Source organism: Wyeomyia smithii, chromosome 3, assembly GCF_029784165.1.
Source record: "Wyeomyia smithii strain HCP4-BCI-WySm-NY-G18 chromosome 3, ASM2978416v1, whole genome shotgun sequence".
NCBI lineage: Eukaryota > Metazoa > Arthropoda > Insecta > Diptera > Culicidae > Wyeomyia > Wyeomyia smithii.
The window spans coordinates 60766408-60780273 of NC_073696.1; the positions used below are offsets into that span (position 1 = coordinate 60766408).

At 39.9% G+C, this 13866-nt stretch overlaps 2 protein-coding genes across 12 annotated transcripts in view; both read left to right on the top strand.

The window, feature by feature from the left end:
* Positions 1–6856: 6856 nt before the first annotated feature.
* On the top strand, positions 6857–11867 carry LOC129728281 (UDP-glycosyltransferase UGT5-like). Its single transcript, XM_055686708.1, has 4 exons — positions 6857–6963; positions 7028–7514; positions 7574–7956; positions 8015–11867. The coding sequence occupies exons 1-4, from the start codon at positions 6961–6963 to the stop codon at positions 8723–8725; spliced, it is 1584 nt and encodes a 527-aa protein (XP_055542683.1). The 5' UTR covers positions 6857–6960; the 3' UTR covers positions 8726–11867.
* Positions 11868–12392: 525 nt separating this feature from the next.
* Positions 12393–13866, top strand: part of LOC129733133 (chondroitin sulfate proteoglycan 4) — a 54914-nt gene continuing 53440 nt past the window's right edge. The window contains exon 1 of one of the 11 annotated variants that reach the window (XM_055694739.1): positions 12393–12475. The gene's annotated coding sequence lies outside the window, so the exon portion shown is untranslated. Of the gene's footprint in view, positions 13626–13656; positions 13679–13866 lie in introns of those variants that run through there. The other 10 variants (XM_055694732.1, XM_055694736.1, XM_055694738.1 and 7 more) reach the window with 10 other exon arrangements.

Below are 13866 nucleotides of genomic sequence, written 5' to 3' on the forward strand. Positions count from 1 at the left end.
AGCACCCGTCCTATTTCCTTCCGGAAATTAGACGGATATTAGAAGTGTTGGTTGATCAGTCTTATACTATCTGTTTTGTGTGGGTTCCCTCTCATTGTTCAATCCCAGGCAATGAAGAAGCTGATTTACTAGCGAAAAAAGGGGCCATAGAAGGAGATACGTTTGAAAGACCGATCACCTATACCGAATATTTTCACCTGCCTCGACAAATGGCCCTAGCAAACTGGCAGGAAAGATGGGATACTGGCGACCTAGGGCGATGGATGCACTCGATCTTGCCCAAAGTGTCTACAAAAGCTTGGTTTAAAGGGCTCGACTTAACTCGGGATTTTATACGAGTATTTCGCGCCTAGTGTCAAACCATTACATAGCTAATACACACCTATACCGAATTGGATTAGTCAATAGCAATCTTTGCGAATGTGGAGGGTACGAGGATATCGAACACATTGTCTTCGTATGCCCTAAATACCACAGAGCAAGAAAAAAACTGTTCGATTCCCTCCGGAAACGGAATGCACCACCCACAATGCAAGTCCGTGATGCACTTGCCGCCCTAATACCAATTTTCTTATCCCTATATACGAATTCATTAAAGAAATAAATTATCATATCTGAACTCTCTATCTTTCTCTCTGTCCCTCTCTTGCTATCAAGATCTTCATGAACAATACTTATCATCGTTTTTCTTTCTCTATCTTTCTTCCCAGGTTTTGATTTCCGAGAGACAAGGACTCATCATCCCCCAATGCTAATAGTTTTATGGGAAAATGTACATATTAGTTATAAGTCACTCTATTTTTATTTAATTGTATTTTTGAAATGTATTTTTAACAAGAAAAGATAAGAGGGTTTTTATGCCAGTTTGAGGAGGAGCAGTCAGGATACAGGCTCTACTCAAGCTGGCTTTTCCCTACTCCAAAAGACATTCGGCCCCGTTATGCTTAGCGGTTGGGCCTAAATAAATATTATAGTTATAAAAAAAAAAAGATTGAACATTAAGGAAATTTTCTCTACGAAAACATAAAAACAAACTGGTTTGCTGGATTCCCGTACGTTTTTCCTGCATCCCACAAAAATTGTTACATCTTAATTTTTTTTGCGCTGAACGTCTTTTAAATAAATAAATTCAATTTTTCAAAAAAATCGCCGATGAAATATTTTTTAACATTCCGATCCTTGATTCTTATCCAGTTGGTGGCAAAATTTCTGCGAAAAAAAATTAGAGGTACATGAAAATTCGTTAACAATCGAAATTTATATTCATGGATCAAAATAACGGTCAATTCAAATGAGTTTCAATTACGCGGAATATTCCCGTCACCGCGGTGGTGCACATCTGCCCTTTTACCTTTGAACTCAGTAGACAGTAGACAGTCGCGTGCCGTGCTGCCAGAAACAGCAGAAAGGCTGAAAGTTTATCATTTGCGGAATATGTCCAGTACGTGTCGCACAAAATAATCGGAACCACATTTTTTTAGAATTTTGTATGGAGTGGTACGTCTGTTTGTCTGTGGTAAAATGACTAATTTAATTGTTAATTTTTTGAAATTAAATTACACTGCACTACCCTCAAATGCACTGGTTGCTGACTATGTTAATATGACTGACATTAGTGAAGTTAGAGGGAATTTTTTTTATAGATTTGCGCTAAAATAATTAAAATCCAAATTTTCCAAAAAATCGCCGATGAAATATTTTTTAACTTCCCGATCCTTGATTCTTATCCAGTTGGCAACATTTTGGCGAAAAAAAAATCAGAGGTACATGAAAATTCGATAATAATCGAAATTTTGACACCGTGTGTTACAGTTAACGTACAGTCATTGCATTAGGTTCTTAATTGAGGGTTTGCATTTTTGTTAAATTTTAATTTTTATTATCGTTGCAATATAAGGCCTTATGAGAACAATGATAAAGTTAACAACATATTATGGTCAAAATGAGGTATTGTATTATCGAGTTTTTAATGTCAAGTGTTGATATTATTTCGATATTTTCTCTTGCTCGGGTAGAACTGAAAACTATTATTGAGTTCACGAACAAAGTTCAACAGGCATGAGTTAAAGTGCAGGCAAATATAATTGAAGAGAACGATACTGCAGGGTGTGGCTTTACAGAGGTTGATGCTGTATCGCGAACGTTGAAAATTGCAAACATAATTACCGGCATGTTTGCACTTTTCAATCTAGTAATATGCTTGGACAGTAACCGAGATACATACGGTCAAACTTTGCACGTAGGACAACTTTGCGCAGGGCTTACAAATAGGACGAGTGTTTGCAACGGGGACAGTGGAGGAGAGTTGCTTTTCGAATGGAATGGTATCTGGTCGGTATCAACCGTAAGGCCGTGGAGGAGGCCTTCGTACCTTTTAAGAGGGAAGCAGCGAGATTGGGACTTGTCATTAACTCTGCCAAAACGAAGTACATGGTAGCTGGCAGAGAGCGTGGGAGTCCCCGTGGTGTTGGTGCTGAGGTGAAGATAGATGGGGAACGATTTGAAGTGGTTGACGAATTTGTTTATCTCGGTACGCTTGTGACATGTGACAACTATATGAGCCGTGAAGTGCAACGACGAGTTGCAGCTGCGAACAGGGCCTTCTACGGACTACGTAACCAGCTAAGGTCCCGTAGTTTGCAAACTCGCACAAAACTAGCGCTGTATAGGACGCTGATACTCCCGGTGGCCCTTTACGAACATGAAGCATGAACGCAGAAGGAAGCTGATCGACGAGTGTTCAGAGTTTTTGAGCGTAAAGTTCGCGCGGTAAAAGCGTACTTGGCGGTAAACTAGAAGATGGAGTGTGGCGCAGACGCATGAATCACGAGTTGTACCAGGTATACAAACTGATATAGTGAAGGTAATACAGCGGGGCAGACTTCAGTGGGCTGGACATGTAGCCAGGATGCCTGACGAGAGAGCCGCCAAAACTATCTTCAGTAGAGAACCAGGAAGAGGCCGTCGACTCCGCGGTAGGCCTCGCACGCGGTGGATGTGCGCGGTGGAAGAAGATGCACGATCTGCTGGTGTACAAGGAGACTGGAGAACGGCTGCCTGAAACAGGAGAAGCTGGACATCTCTAATTCGTTCGGCCCTAGACCGGTGAACGGTCCGTTAGCCAACAAAGTAAAGTAAAGTAATGTATCTGGTTCTTAGGCGGCATCATAGCTTTTTCAGTGTCCCGAAAAGAAGATTCTGCTAAGTGTTCAACGAATGGTTACGCAATATTCACCAAAGTTCATCATTGTGTCTCATGGATCAGTAACATCACGGAAATGAGTTTTCAGCGCAAGTATTGCTTCGAATGGCACTCGAACTCATTTAAAAAAAATTTGCTTTACAATATTGCAGGAAAGAATTTTCTTCCTTCAAACTGTGGTGAATATACTAATCCAAATCGAATCGTAGGTGGTGCGAAAACGAATGTTTTTTCATTTTCCGAATGACCGTAAATACTTGGTTTTCAATGAAGATGAATCGATATTATGGTTTGATTTTTTAAGCGAAAAAATCACAGGAGGGTTGTGTGCAAAGCCACGACCGCGAGGTTGAAGTAGAATACTTTTACACAGCTCTACTTACGGCTGCACATTAACCTACGGCCGGGCGAAACGGTTCACGCCGCTTTTCGCGTTTAGCCTGGCAGAGGCCTAATGTGCACGGCCAACACAATAGAAAGGTGTTTTCATATTGAAAATTAGACACGGCTTTACTGGAGTAAGTGTTGGCAAATGCATCTACCGCTAATACCGCCGCTATCGTACAAAAGAGCTTCGTTTCATGTGGGGAATAATATCAACAACGAAAAATGACGCGCGTCTAAGCACACCTGAACTGTTTCGCCATGCCGCTTCCATTTACTTCCTTATAACATCCGCCTCATGGAAGTACCGGCTGCACTTACCGCTGAGGCTGTTACCATACTGCTACTGGTACCCAAAACTATTAACTCTTCAAATTAAGTGTTTTACTTGTTCTCAAAAGAACAATTGTTCAATTCCATATCGGATATAATGCAATCGCAGCTCTGTAATATTACCGACAGTAATATTCTTCTGAACAAAATGATCCAACTTTTCCATTAGATGAAGTGCCGGCTGTTGTACTGCAAAAATCTCGCCCGATCGCTCGCGTTGGCGTTCGTTCTCAGGCAGAGGCCTGAGACGTGGTGACCAACCACAGGGCAAGTGATTTGTTTAATTTAAAGGCAGCCACAGGCGCAACCCGCTGATATATTCTGTTACTGCTGAGTGCTGATATCTGCTGCTGCTGCTGTCAACGTTGTGGACGGTCCATCCAGCTCACCTTCCGACTAATAAATGTAGCTAGTTTTCCCAAAAACACTCTTTTATAGCCGAAGGGTGCTACGTAATAGGCTACGTCTTTCAGTTCAGGTTTACCATTTCCTTATGTTCTTTAGACGAATTATTCCACAATTCGCATTTGATTTTTGTATCCAGCGAATAAACACCGATGGTGCTCTCACACACGCAACGGTTTTAACCCGTATCTTATTGCGGTTTGTAACACCAAGCGATTTCGTTTGCTCGCTATTGCGTGTTGCATCATGTTGCAATTTGGCAGCTGGGAGACGACGAAATTCTGTTAATGCTGATTGATTGAATCCACTTCATATTAGCTCTGCATAGTCGAACTAACTGCTTTTGTGAATGCGTTCTAACAGGGCAGTTTGTTATTCAAAATCGGTTATGGCGATCACAGCCTTTGCACTGTCTCAACATTGGGGGGTTAACTCAATGAGGTAAAAATTAGACAACTACAACAGAATTTGATTGCATCCCGCACAGAATGTCTGCTTGTGTTGATGCCTGAAAATTAATAACCTTCAATTACTTATTTATTTGCCTTGAAAAAAGAGCATTTTGCGGTTCAAAATCGGTTGCTTATTACAACCTTTGAGCTGCCCTAACATTGGGGGAATTAAGATACACCGACAACATGCACTGTGGAAGCCATTTCACATTCAGTAAATTAGACGGGTGCGACAAATTTAAATTGCTAGGATGCAACAAAGAATGCTTGCTTGCGTTGACAAAAATTATTAACTTTCAATGACTTGTTTATTTGCCTTGGAAGAGGCATTTTGATGTTCAAAATTGGATTTCCTGATGGCAATCTTCATGCTGCCCCAACACGGGGGGAGTAATGGCAGTCTGGCGACACACGCTGAGGAGAACCGCGCTGCTCCTGAGACGTGATGACCAACCACAGGGCTAGTGCTGCTGCTAAGGAAGGACGACTGCTGTTGTCGCTGTCTAGAACTATTATGAGCGGCTCCGGCTGAAACAGGCTCTTATATAGGCCAAATAGCATGTTTTCAATTGCAAGGTATATGATCCTGTCGACCGTGCTTGGGAAGCAAGCATAAAACGACCAATCAGAGGTCGAATTTTTCGTTTTGACAAGGCTTGACTATTTTCAATAGTACAATAGTGTGAATAATAAAATTACAATTATCTTCTTTTGGGAAGAATCTTAGAAGATTTTCCAATCTATTGCTGCAAGAACGAAAGAAATCCATCGAATACTAACCGATTTATTAGCATTTGAAATTGGACATATTTTTCACTTTTTTAGGTTTTAGATTTTCATTTCACATCCCTATGTAGCCGAACTTCCTGAGAGAAGTATTCTACTTCAAAAGTACGCCTGCGTGAGCATGTACGTGACCAAGATAATGATTGCGAAGTGGGGAATACCGTTTGTGCTCCACCTGTTCGGGATTACGATATTGAGAATATCATGAAACACTCAGGGTTTTCTTCTTATAAGCCCATTAACGACATTGTACTGATACGCCTGAGTAAACATGTGAACACTCAAGGTACCGGGCAATGTTTTACTCGCACTTTCTCACAATTCTTCGAAAATTTATTATTTTAACTAACTTCGATTCGACTTATCAATCGACAGATCACATTCAACCAATTTGTTTACCGCACCCATTAGCACTCAGAAACAATCGCCCTCGTCGATACATCGTCACGGGATGGGGTCTGTCGGAAACGATAGGAGCCTTTTCGAAAGTTTTACTAGAGGGAACCGTAAGGCTGCTCAACAATTCTGAATGTCAGCAGTATTTTAACAACAAACCTGGTTATGTTCTCGACGACAAACAGTTGTGCGCAGGAGGATAATACTTTGGTGCGCCATGCGGTGATGGTGCGGCACCGTTGGGATACACGGGACCTGAAGGACGATTTGAGCAGTACGGTATAGCTTCCATGGAACTACTTTCTCTTTCGGCGAAAAACCGTCCATTTATACCAATGTGGCGAAATACATCAATTGGATCCTCAACCACATGAGGCCGCGAATTGTGCATATTTTTCTTTATAATTTGAATTCTTTGACTGAGGGGAGCATCTCATAGGAAATAAATAAGTAACTCTTTTAATTGAAATAACACGTTTCAAATGTTGAGAATAACCTATTCCAAAGTCGTTTTTTCATACAATTCCAAAAAACGCCGACGAAACTCATCGTTGTAGCGGTAAAAACAGTATTAATGAAGTTATATTCAGCCAGCAATAAATCTATACATTTTTTATCGAATTTACCTGAAGTACCCTAATATAAAGTACTATTAAGTAAGCTAACAATCCTAGAATGAAACAGCAAAACCAATGTCAAATATAAAATTCGGTTCTATAACATGGCCAGTGGCTGTGTGTAAGTAATTTTCCTTCATGGTAAACTATAGGTACAACACTTACGATCACTACATAATAGCGTCTATGAAAAAGAGAATGAATTTGATCTTTGCTTCACCACGAACATATGCTGCTCATGAACGCACTCTGTTCAGTCAAAAGCAAAAGATCGAGAGCGGAGCTCTTTCAGATCTATTGTCAGTCTCAGTCAGCCGTCAGTCTCGAGCGAAAGTTCTCTGCATTTATTGCTTGTCACAGTTGCTTCGAAGATAAATTTGGTAACATGGTAGGTCGAGAGTTGTTGAAATAAATGCTTCACAATTAATCTAAACAACTTCGAATTGTTGCAGTTTCATAAATGTTTTGCGACAGTGATCGTAAGCGTTCTAGTAGCATCGACGGGTTTCGTTGATGGTGCCAACATTTTACTAGTTTCTTCCTTCCCCGGAATGAGCCACTGGCTTATGTTCGAGCATGTTGTGAATGAACTGCTCTCTCGCGGTCACGAGATTACTACTATCAGCAACTACCGGCTCAAGAGCTCGACCTACAGTGATCGCTACCGGGAGGTTCTGATACAGCCGGTATTTGATTTCGAAGGTGATCTTCCGATGGAATCGTACTATCGTACAACAGCGTTCAGTAGTCCGTTTTACAAGCTTCAAATTCTATGGTGGCTCGGTTTGGCTACAACGGAACATGCGTTTAAGTCAAAAAATGTGCAGCAATTTTTACGAGAAGATGGCCTCCAATATGATTTGATAATCGCGGAGCAGTTTGTGCAAGAAGCGTTTTTGATGTTTGGGCACAGATATCGAGCACCGGTTGTTACAATCAGTAAGAGAGCAGAAAATGTTTTAAAATTGTAAAATTATAATCTGTTAGAATCATTGCAGACACCTTAGGATACACGGACTATATCGACAGGGCGTTTGGAATGATTACCCCGCTGTCATTCGTGCCGCATTTTTTCACCCAACTTACAGATGAAATGTCATTTTTTGAGCGATGTTATAATGTGATTGTGACCGCCTACGATTGGACCTATAGAAAGTTTGTTTATCTGCCAGCACAAACTTCGTTGGCTAGAAAATATTTTACCAAAGAAGATGTATCTGCCGAATCGCTACCAACGGTGGAACAACTAGACATGAATGTAAGTGTGATCCTAGCCAACAACAACATCGTTTCGTTTAGACCGAGACCTAAAATGATCGGAATGGTCGATATAGCAGGGTTGCACATAAAACCACCCAAAGATTTACCGCAAACTGTTAAGGTAGGTTCATTTTCTTCATATATAGGTGTTATTTTTATTCGTTGAAAGTGATTTTCAGAGCTTTTTGGAAAGTTCTGTGTCAGGAACGATTTATATTAACTTTGGAACCTTTCTGCGAAGCTCGGCGATGCCTCCCGAAACGCTGAAAGTTTTTCTTCAGGTGTTCCGTAACCTACCTCAGTATAACTTCCTGTGGAAGTGGGAAAGCGATCAAATTCCCGAGTTGCCATCGAATGTATTGGTGCAAAAATGGTTACCCCAGAACGACGTGCTTGCGCATTCCCACATTAAACTGTTTGTTACCCACGGCGGCATCTTCGGCTCGCAGGAATCCATCTACTGGGGTCGGCCAATGCTGTTCGTTCCATTTTACGGTGACCAGCATACGAATGCGCTTAAATTCGAAAAATCCGGCATCGGACTGACGCTCAACATCGCCAACATAACAGTTGACGAGTTTCAGCACAAGATTCTGCAAATTGTGGAAAACTCGGACTACCAACGCAATGCGAACCGTTTGTCCAGCCTGTTTCGGGACAACCCAATGCACCCTTTGCAACAGGCTGTGTTTTGGATCGAATATGTGATACGGCATAACGGAGCGCCACATTTAAAATCGGCCGCCATTCGAATGCCGTGGTATCAATACCTACTGTTAGATATAGTGGCAATTGCTATTTTCACTCTTTATGTCGCTTGTTGGGTTACTAGAAAGCTATTCGTTATTCTCTGGCGCAGTAATAAAACCAAGGTCGTGAAAAAAGATTGATAGATATTGGAGCTAACGAGATTGACATACAATGACATACAGTCCCTTTGAAAAATAAGTTTCAGCCAATGAATGAATAATGGTATACCATTTAGTTTACATATTTAACTTCTGTTTCAGGAGGAGAGAAAGAAAGTTTAGATTATGGTAGTGAAATTTTATTAATCGCTAGTGTAGAAGAAATTATAAGAATTGTATAAAATGAAAACTAAACAAACCTCCTGAAGATCTCTCTTAACCTTCTGATAACATAGTAAAATATATTGAATTTGATTAGTATTTGAGAAATAAAGTGATAACAAACATCAACTCTTGAGCTGTGTCTGCAATGCTCTATAGATAATTTCTCCTGATTTTACTTGAATTATTATCAGATAAAATAAAAATGATAACTTAAATTTCTAAGTAAAACAATCAACACATAAAGAAATATTATTGGGGGAATTGCTCCATTATTCATCTCAGCCCATGTAGATGAATATCATACAACATGAAAACACAAAATCAATCATTCCCGCGAAACTACATACATTGCCCGCTTGACTAAACTTAAAATGTAAGTCAATATGACAAAAAAATGAAATTAGTTCGTAAAGTAAAATTAGCACAACGGAGCTCTTCCGTGATACGCCTTCCATGGGAGTTGGCCACCAACTGACGTGTCTCATCGCTTGCGCCGCTGTAGATATAATAAGTCATTATACATAGTGTGTGTAAAGAGACCACTCTCTCAGTTGACAGAAATAAACTTCCACAGGGCAGTGTGTGCAGTTTCATCGCGGCGTGCTGAGATGCGGGAACACAATAGTAGAGGGTGATTCGACATTGGTCTTAGGAAGAGTTACCCTTACCCAGTAGTTTAATTGGCCAAAACACCTTGCCGGAGATTGTGGGTTCGAGTCCCGTCTGGACGAGGGAAAATTTTTTCTAATTCTAGTCACACCTTCTATTCCCGTTCATCTTCGCATTCCCGCGAAACTACATACATTGCCCGCTTTACTAAACTTAAATCAATTTGCTAATCCATGGAATGGATTCTTCTTAGTTCACTTTAGATTTCTAATAAAGTAGAATCCTCAAAAACTCATTTAAAAGCTCTAAATTTGATATAATAGTCAGACATCTGCACTCGAAAACTCATTTATCTCAATCACCTACCTCAGAAAACAAAATCCGCGCATTGTTCTGTACGGCTTCAACGGGACTCGTTCAGCAGCCAACCAAAGTTTTTCTCATCACTAGTGGACCATTTTTTATTTAAATCACTAAACAAAATCACTCACTACACTAAGAATACTATAATCTTTGAAATGTTCACTTCAAATTTCCAAAAACCAGCTTGAATTAGCAGAAACATATAAGATGAATTTTTACAATTCCAAAATTACAACTGTATGTATTTTCATCTGTTTTCACTGCCTTGAAGGAAATCAAAAGTTGCCAAATCGGTTTCTGTTAATACGAACAAATCATACTGAAAATGTTGAATTATTCCGACATAATTGACATAAATCGATAGCAATGCAGTGGTTACCTAGGTTACCAATTTTGCACGTAAACAACTACAGTGAATATCTAGGTAACCTACTGCGACGAGCTGCGGCTAAGTTTATTCACGATAATGTGATTTATTCATTATTACCAGTGTGATGAATATGGGGGCGTCGTGAGATGAATATTCGAGCAGTGATTCAAGTTTTGAGATGGATGTGGAAGTGTTGTGAAAAATGGTTTGTTTTAAAAAATCAGGATAAATCTAGCTAATTTCACTAAATATACAATGCTGAATGATTTCATAAAAGCACGTAAGCATGTTTAGTTTGTTTGTTCAATTAATTCGTGAAAATTGAGTGTTTAATCCATGCATTCTTTGTGAATAACGGCTTAATATGATAAATAATGGAGCAATTTCCTTATGTAATTTACTATGTTTATAACCAGGTTACTTTGTTTTCAACAAACCATGTAGAAATGAGCTAATACGCAGCCTACCCAAATTTTCCAAAGTACAACCGATTAGGCGATACTGAAGGTGGGAGACACGAGAAAACCTGTTCAAGTTGAACACATAACGCACACATGAATGTAACGGAACTTTTAGCTTATTAAAAACAGTGACGGGTGCATCATCAAGCAAAAAATCGCATGCCGAAAAATGGGGGAAGATTAAACTCTCAAAAAGTTTTAATTTTGTGCTAGTTGCGAGAAACGACGATGTTGTATAAAGCGAGCGTAAACATGTATAAATTTTAACCCATTGTGAGAGCACCTATTAATCCCAACCAAAATTAGATTGGATGCGAATACCCAAACTAACAGCATCATCAACAAATGAGACAATTTCACTGCCTAGAAACAACGCCGGTTTCAAGGTATTATGTTTAGAGTCATTGGAAATAAAAACTGCGTTTGTTTTCGTACAATTCAATGTGAGCTTATTTCTTGCGGACCAATCTAAAACTCGTTTTAAATCAGCATTAATTTTGTGAGATATTTCTGCAGCCGACTTATTAGTACATTCATAATATAACTGGACATCATCCGCAAAAAGAAAAATCTTGCAGTTTTTGATGACTTCAGGAAGGTCATTTATGTATAAAGAAAACAAAATTGGACCAAGAATAGAACCTTGTGGGACTCCAGATGATACCGGCAGAAACTGAGAAAGTATTCCATTATTGGGGACAAAGTGAGATCGCCCACTCAGATATGAATTTATCAGATTTGATGCATGTAATAAAAGTCCGAAGTTTGATCTCAGTTTTTGACATAAAATTGTATATGTATATGTGTCGAAAGCCTTTGAAAAGTCTGATAAAATTAGAACAACGGGACGACCACTATCAAGTACAAGACCAATATCATCAGTGATATTTAGCATCGCAGTTTTTGAGCTGTGTTTAGTTCGGTAGCCGGACTGCAACTGGTTTAACAGGTTCTTTCTGGTTATGCAACCACAAAGATCCATTTTGATCATTTTTTCGAAAATCTTAGACAAAGCGCAAAGGATGCTTATGGATCGCAGATTATCTATCGTGTTAGAGTTAGATTTTTTCTTATTATGTATAATTTTAGATTTTTCCAAGCATCAGGAAAAACTTGTTGTGATTATAGAATCGAGAAGATGTGTTATAGGCTCAATCAAAACAGGGCAAATATTCTTTATGAATTTCATTGATAATAAATCGACTCCCATAGCATATAAACTAATTGAGTATATAGCTTTAATGACATCAATTTGAACAACTCTACCAAAATAAAAAGCATCGTTATTGAATTCGTATTCTCCGAGGGTACACGAGAAAGGCAAGTTGTTTTGAGAAAAATGAAACATTTAAACTGGACAAGCGTGATCAATATTGCAAATTAAACCTTTACTAAAATTATGACCATCATTGAATCCTTAGTTCATATGAATGTGCAGCTGTAAAATTATAAGAATTATTGGAACCTGTGGCATTGATTACTAGTTTGGGTACTGCAGATGGGACCTTTTACCAGGCATCGAAACCAATTAGCCTCTGATGCAAGATACGAATAATTGAACCAGTGATATCAGTGAACTCCGGAACAAACCATATGCGCATGCTCGGGTGCTCATAGAGTTTCCGTCCCGCTTTCGGCAACTATCCGAGTTTAATTCATCCCGATCGTTAGTCGCTGCCGATCGGTCGGACTGAACGGATGCTCTGGAAATTAAGCTGCCCGAATTCCGTATTTCTCGTTGCGTCGCGTTCCGGTGCGGTTGATGTAAGCGAAGCAATTTGTTTTGTTGTGATACCGATTCTTTTCCTCCGTACGCACGTTAGATATATACAACGGCATAAAAGCTAACGCATGATTGTTTCTTCCGCGGTTGATCCCGGTACATTCGTTAGCTGTGACTTAAGTGAGCGCCGCGAGGGGACCGCGAGGGGACCGCGTCACGCACGACTGCAACGTTCTGAGAAATGTGTCGGTACACTGTGAAAATTGGTCTGTTTGAAAAGTATAATCGTGTTGGAACAGAACATTAAATATATTTGCCAAGCTATGTTCGAACAATTAAAATGATGCATTCAGAAATTGAGTGACGAAACGTAAAACCCAAATGTGGAAGCTCATAGTGCCATCAAGCATCCCACTACTGCCATCCTCATTTCCCGCGAGAGGACTTTAAGCGGCCGAATGTACTCACATGATTCCATCATCACCGGATTTTTATGAATAAGAAAAACTGTAGAAAATAAACATCACAAGGAGGAAGGAAACGACCGCTGTAGCAACGCACGGGGCGACGACCGCGCGCCGGAGGAAAAGTGAACTGTAGAGGATCCCTCCGATACCTATGTGTTTGCGATCAACGCACAGAGGAAAGTCAATCCGTAAAGCCAGACAGGCAAACCGAGCAGCTCACTCGGTGCTAAGTGGGAAACTGCTGTGGTGGCGTGCGGTGAGCGAAGAAAATTATGGCACTTACACAGTGAGTTTATTTCGGTTGCCGCGGGGCGACAGTTTAAAGTAAATTTCGTTCGTCGGTTCGATCTTGGTGCGTTGCTTAGAACTTTTTTTCGTCGCATCATGAGTGTATCTTTTTGCGAGTATTGTTAGTTTATGTAGGTACAATTTATAATAAGTGTCGGCATTCAACAATAGCTGTAATGATTACTTTAGAACGAAGAAAAACGCAAAAGTTTCAACGGAAATAGAACTTCAAGGCGACATGGCGAGCTCGAACTCGATGCGATGATTCATACTTGGACCATAAAAGTGAATCGGGACGTGTGATGTGTGGTTGACATATTCTTGGCTGAGAAGCGGAGAGCCGTCATTGAAATAAAGAAAATGTTGTTTGAAGAATGCTGTATCAAAATACAGCATCATTTGTGAAGTTGGGATATATAGATTGCATTGACGCCATGTATGTGCAAACACGGTGCTAACCAGTAATATTCTGAAGATGGTCCATTTTTGGTGTGTGTTTGAAAATTTCTTCGTTTAAGTGACGTCGTAATAATACCCTAATAGTGTTACAGTCGTATAATGAACTTTCAGTGCCCTCGTAATGGATATCAAAACGAAATGTAAAGTCTGGGTTCTGTTGGCCAGTTACAAGGCAATCGCATTTTATAAAGTGTTTTACCAAATTGGAAAAAAAAACA

Bases quoted from the DNA above. Each gene is read 5' to 3' on its own strand.
- LOC129728281 (XM_055686708.1), top strand. The intron at 7,515-7,573 runs GTAAGAGAGCAG...GAATCATTGCAG, and splicing joins AGCACCGGTTGTTACAATCA to ACACCTTAGGATACACGGAC. The intron at 7,957-8,014 runs GTAGGTTCATTT...AGTGATTTTCAG, and splicing joins ATTTACCGCAAACTGTTAAG to AGCTTTTTGGAAAGTTCTGT.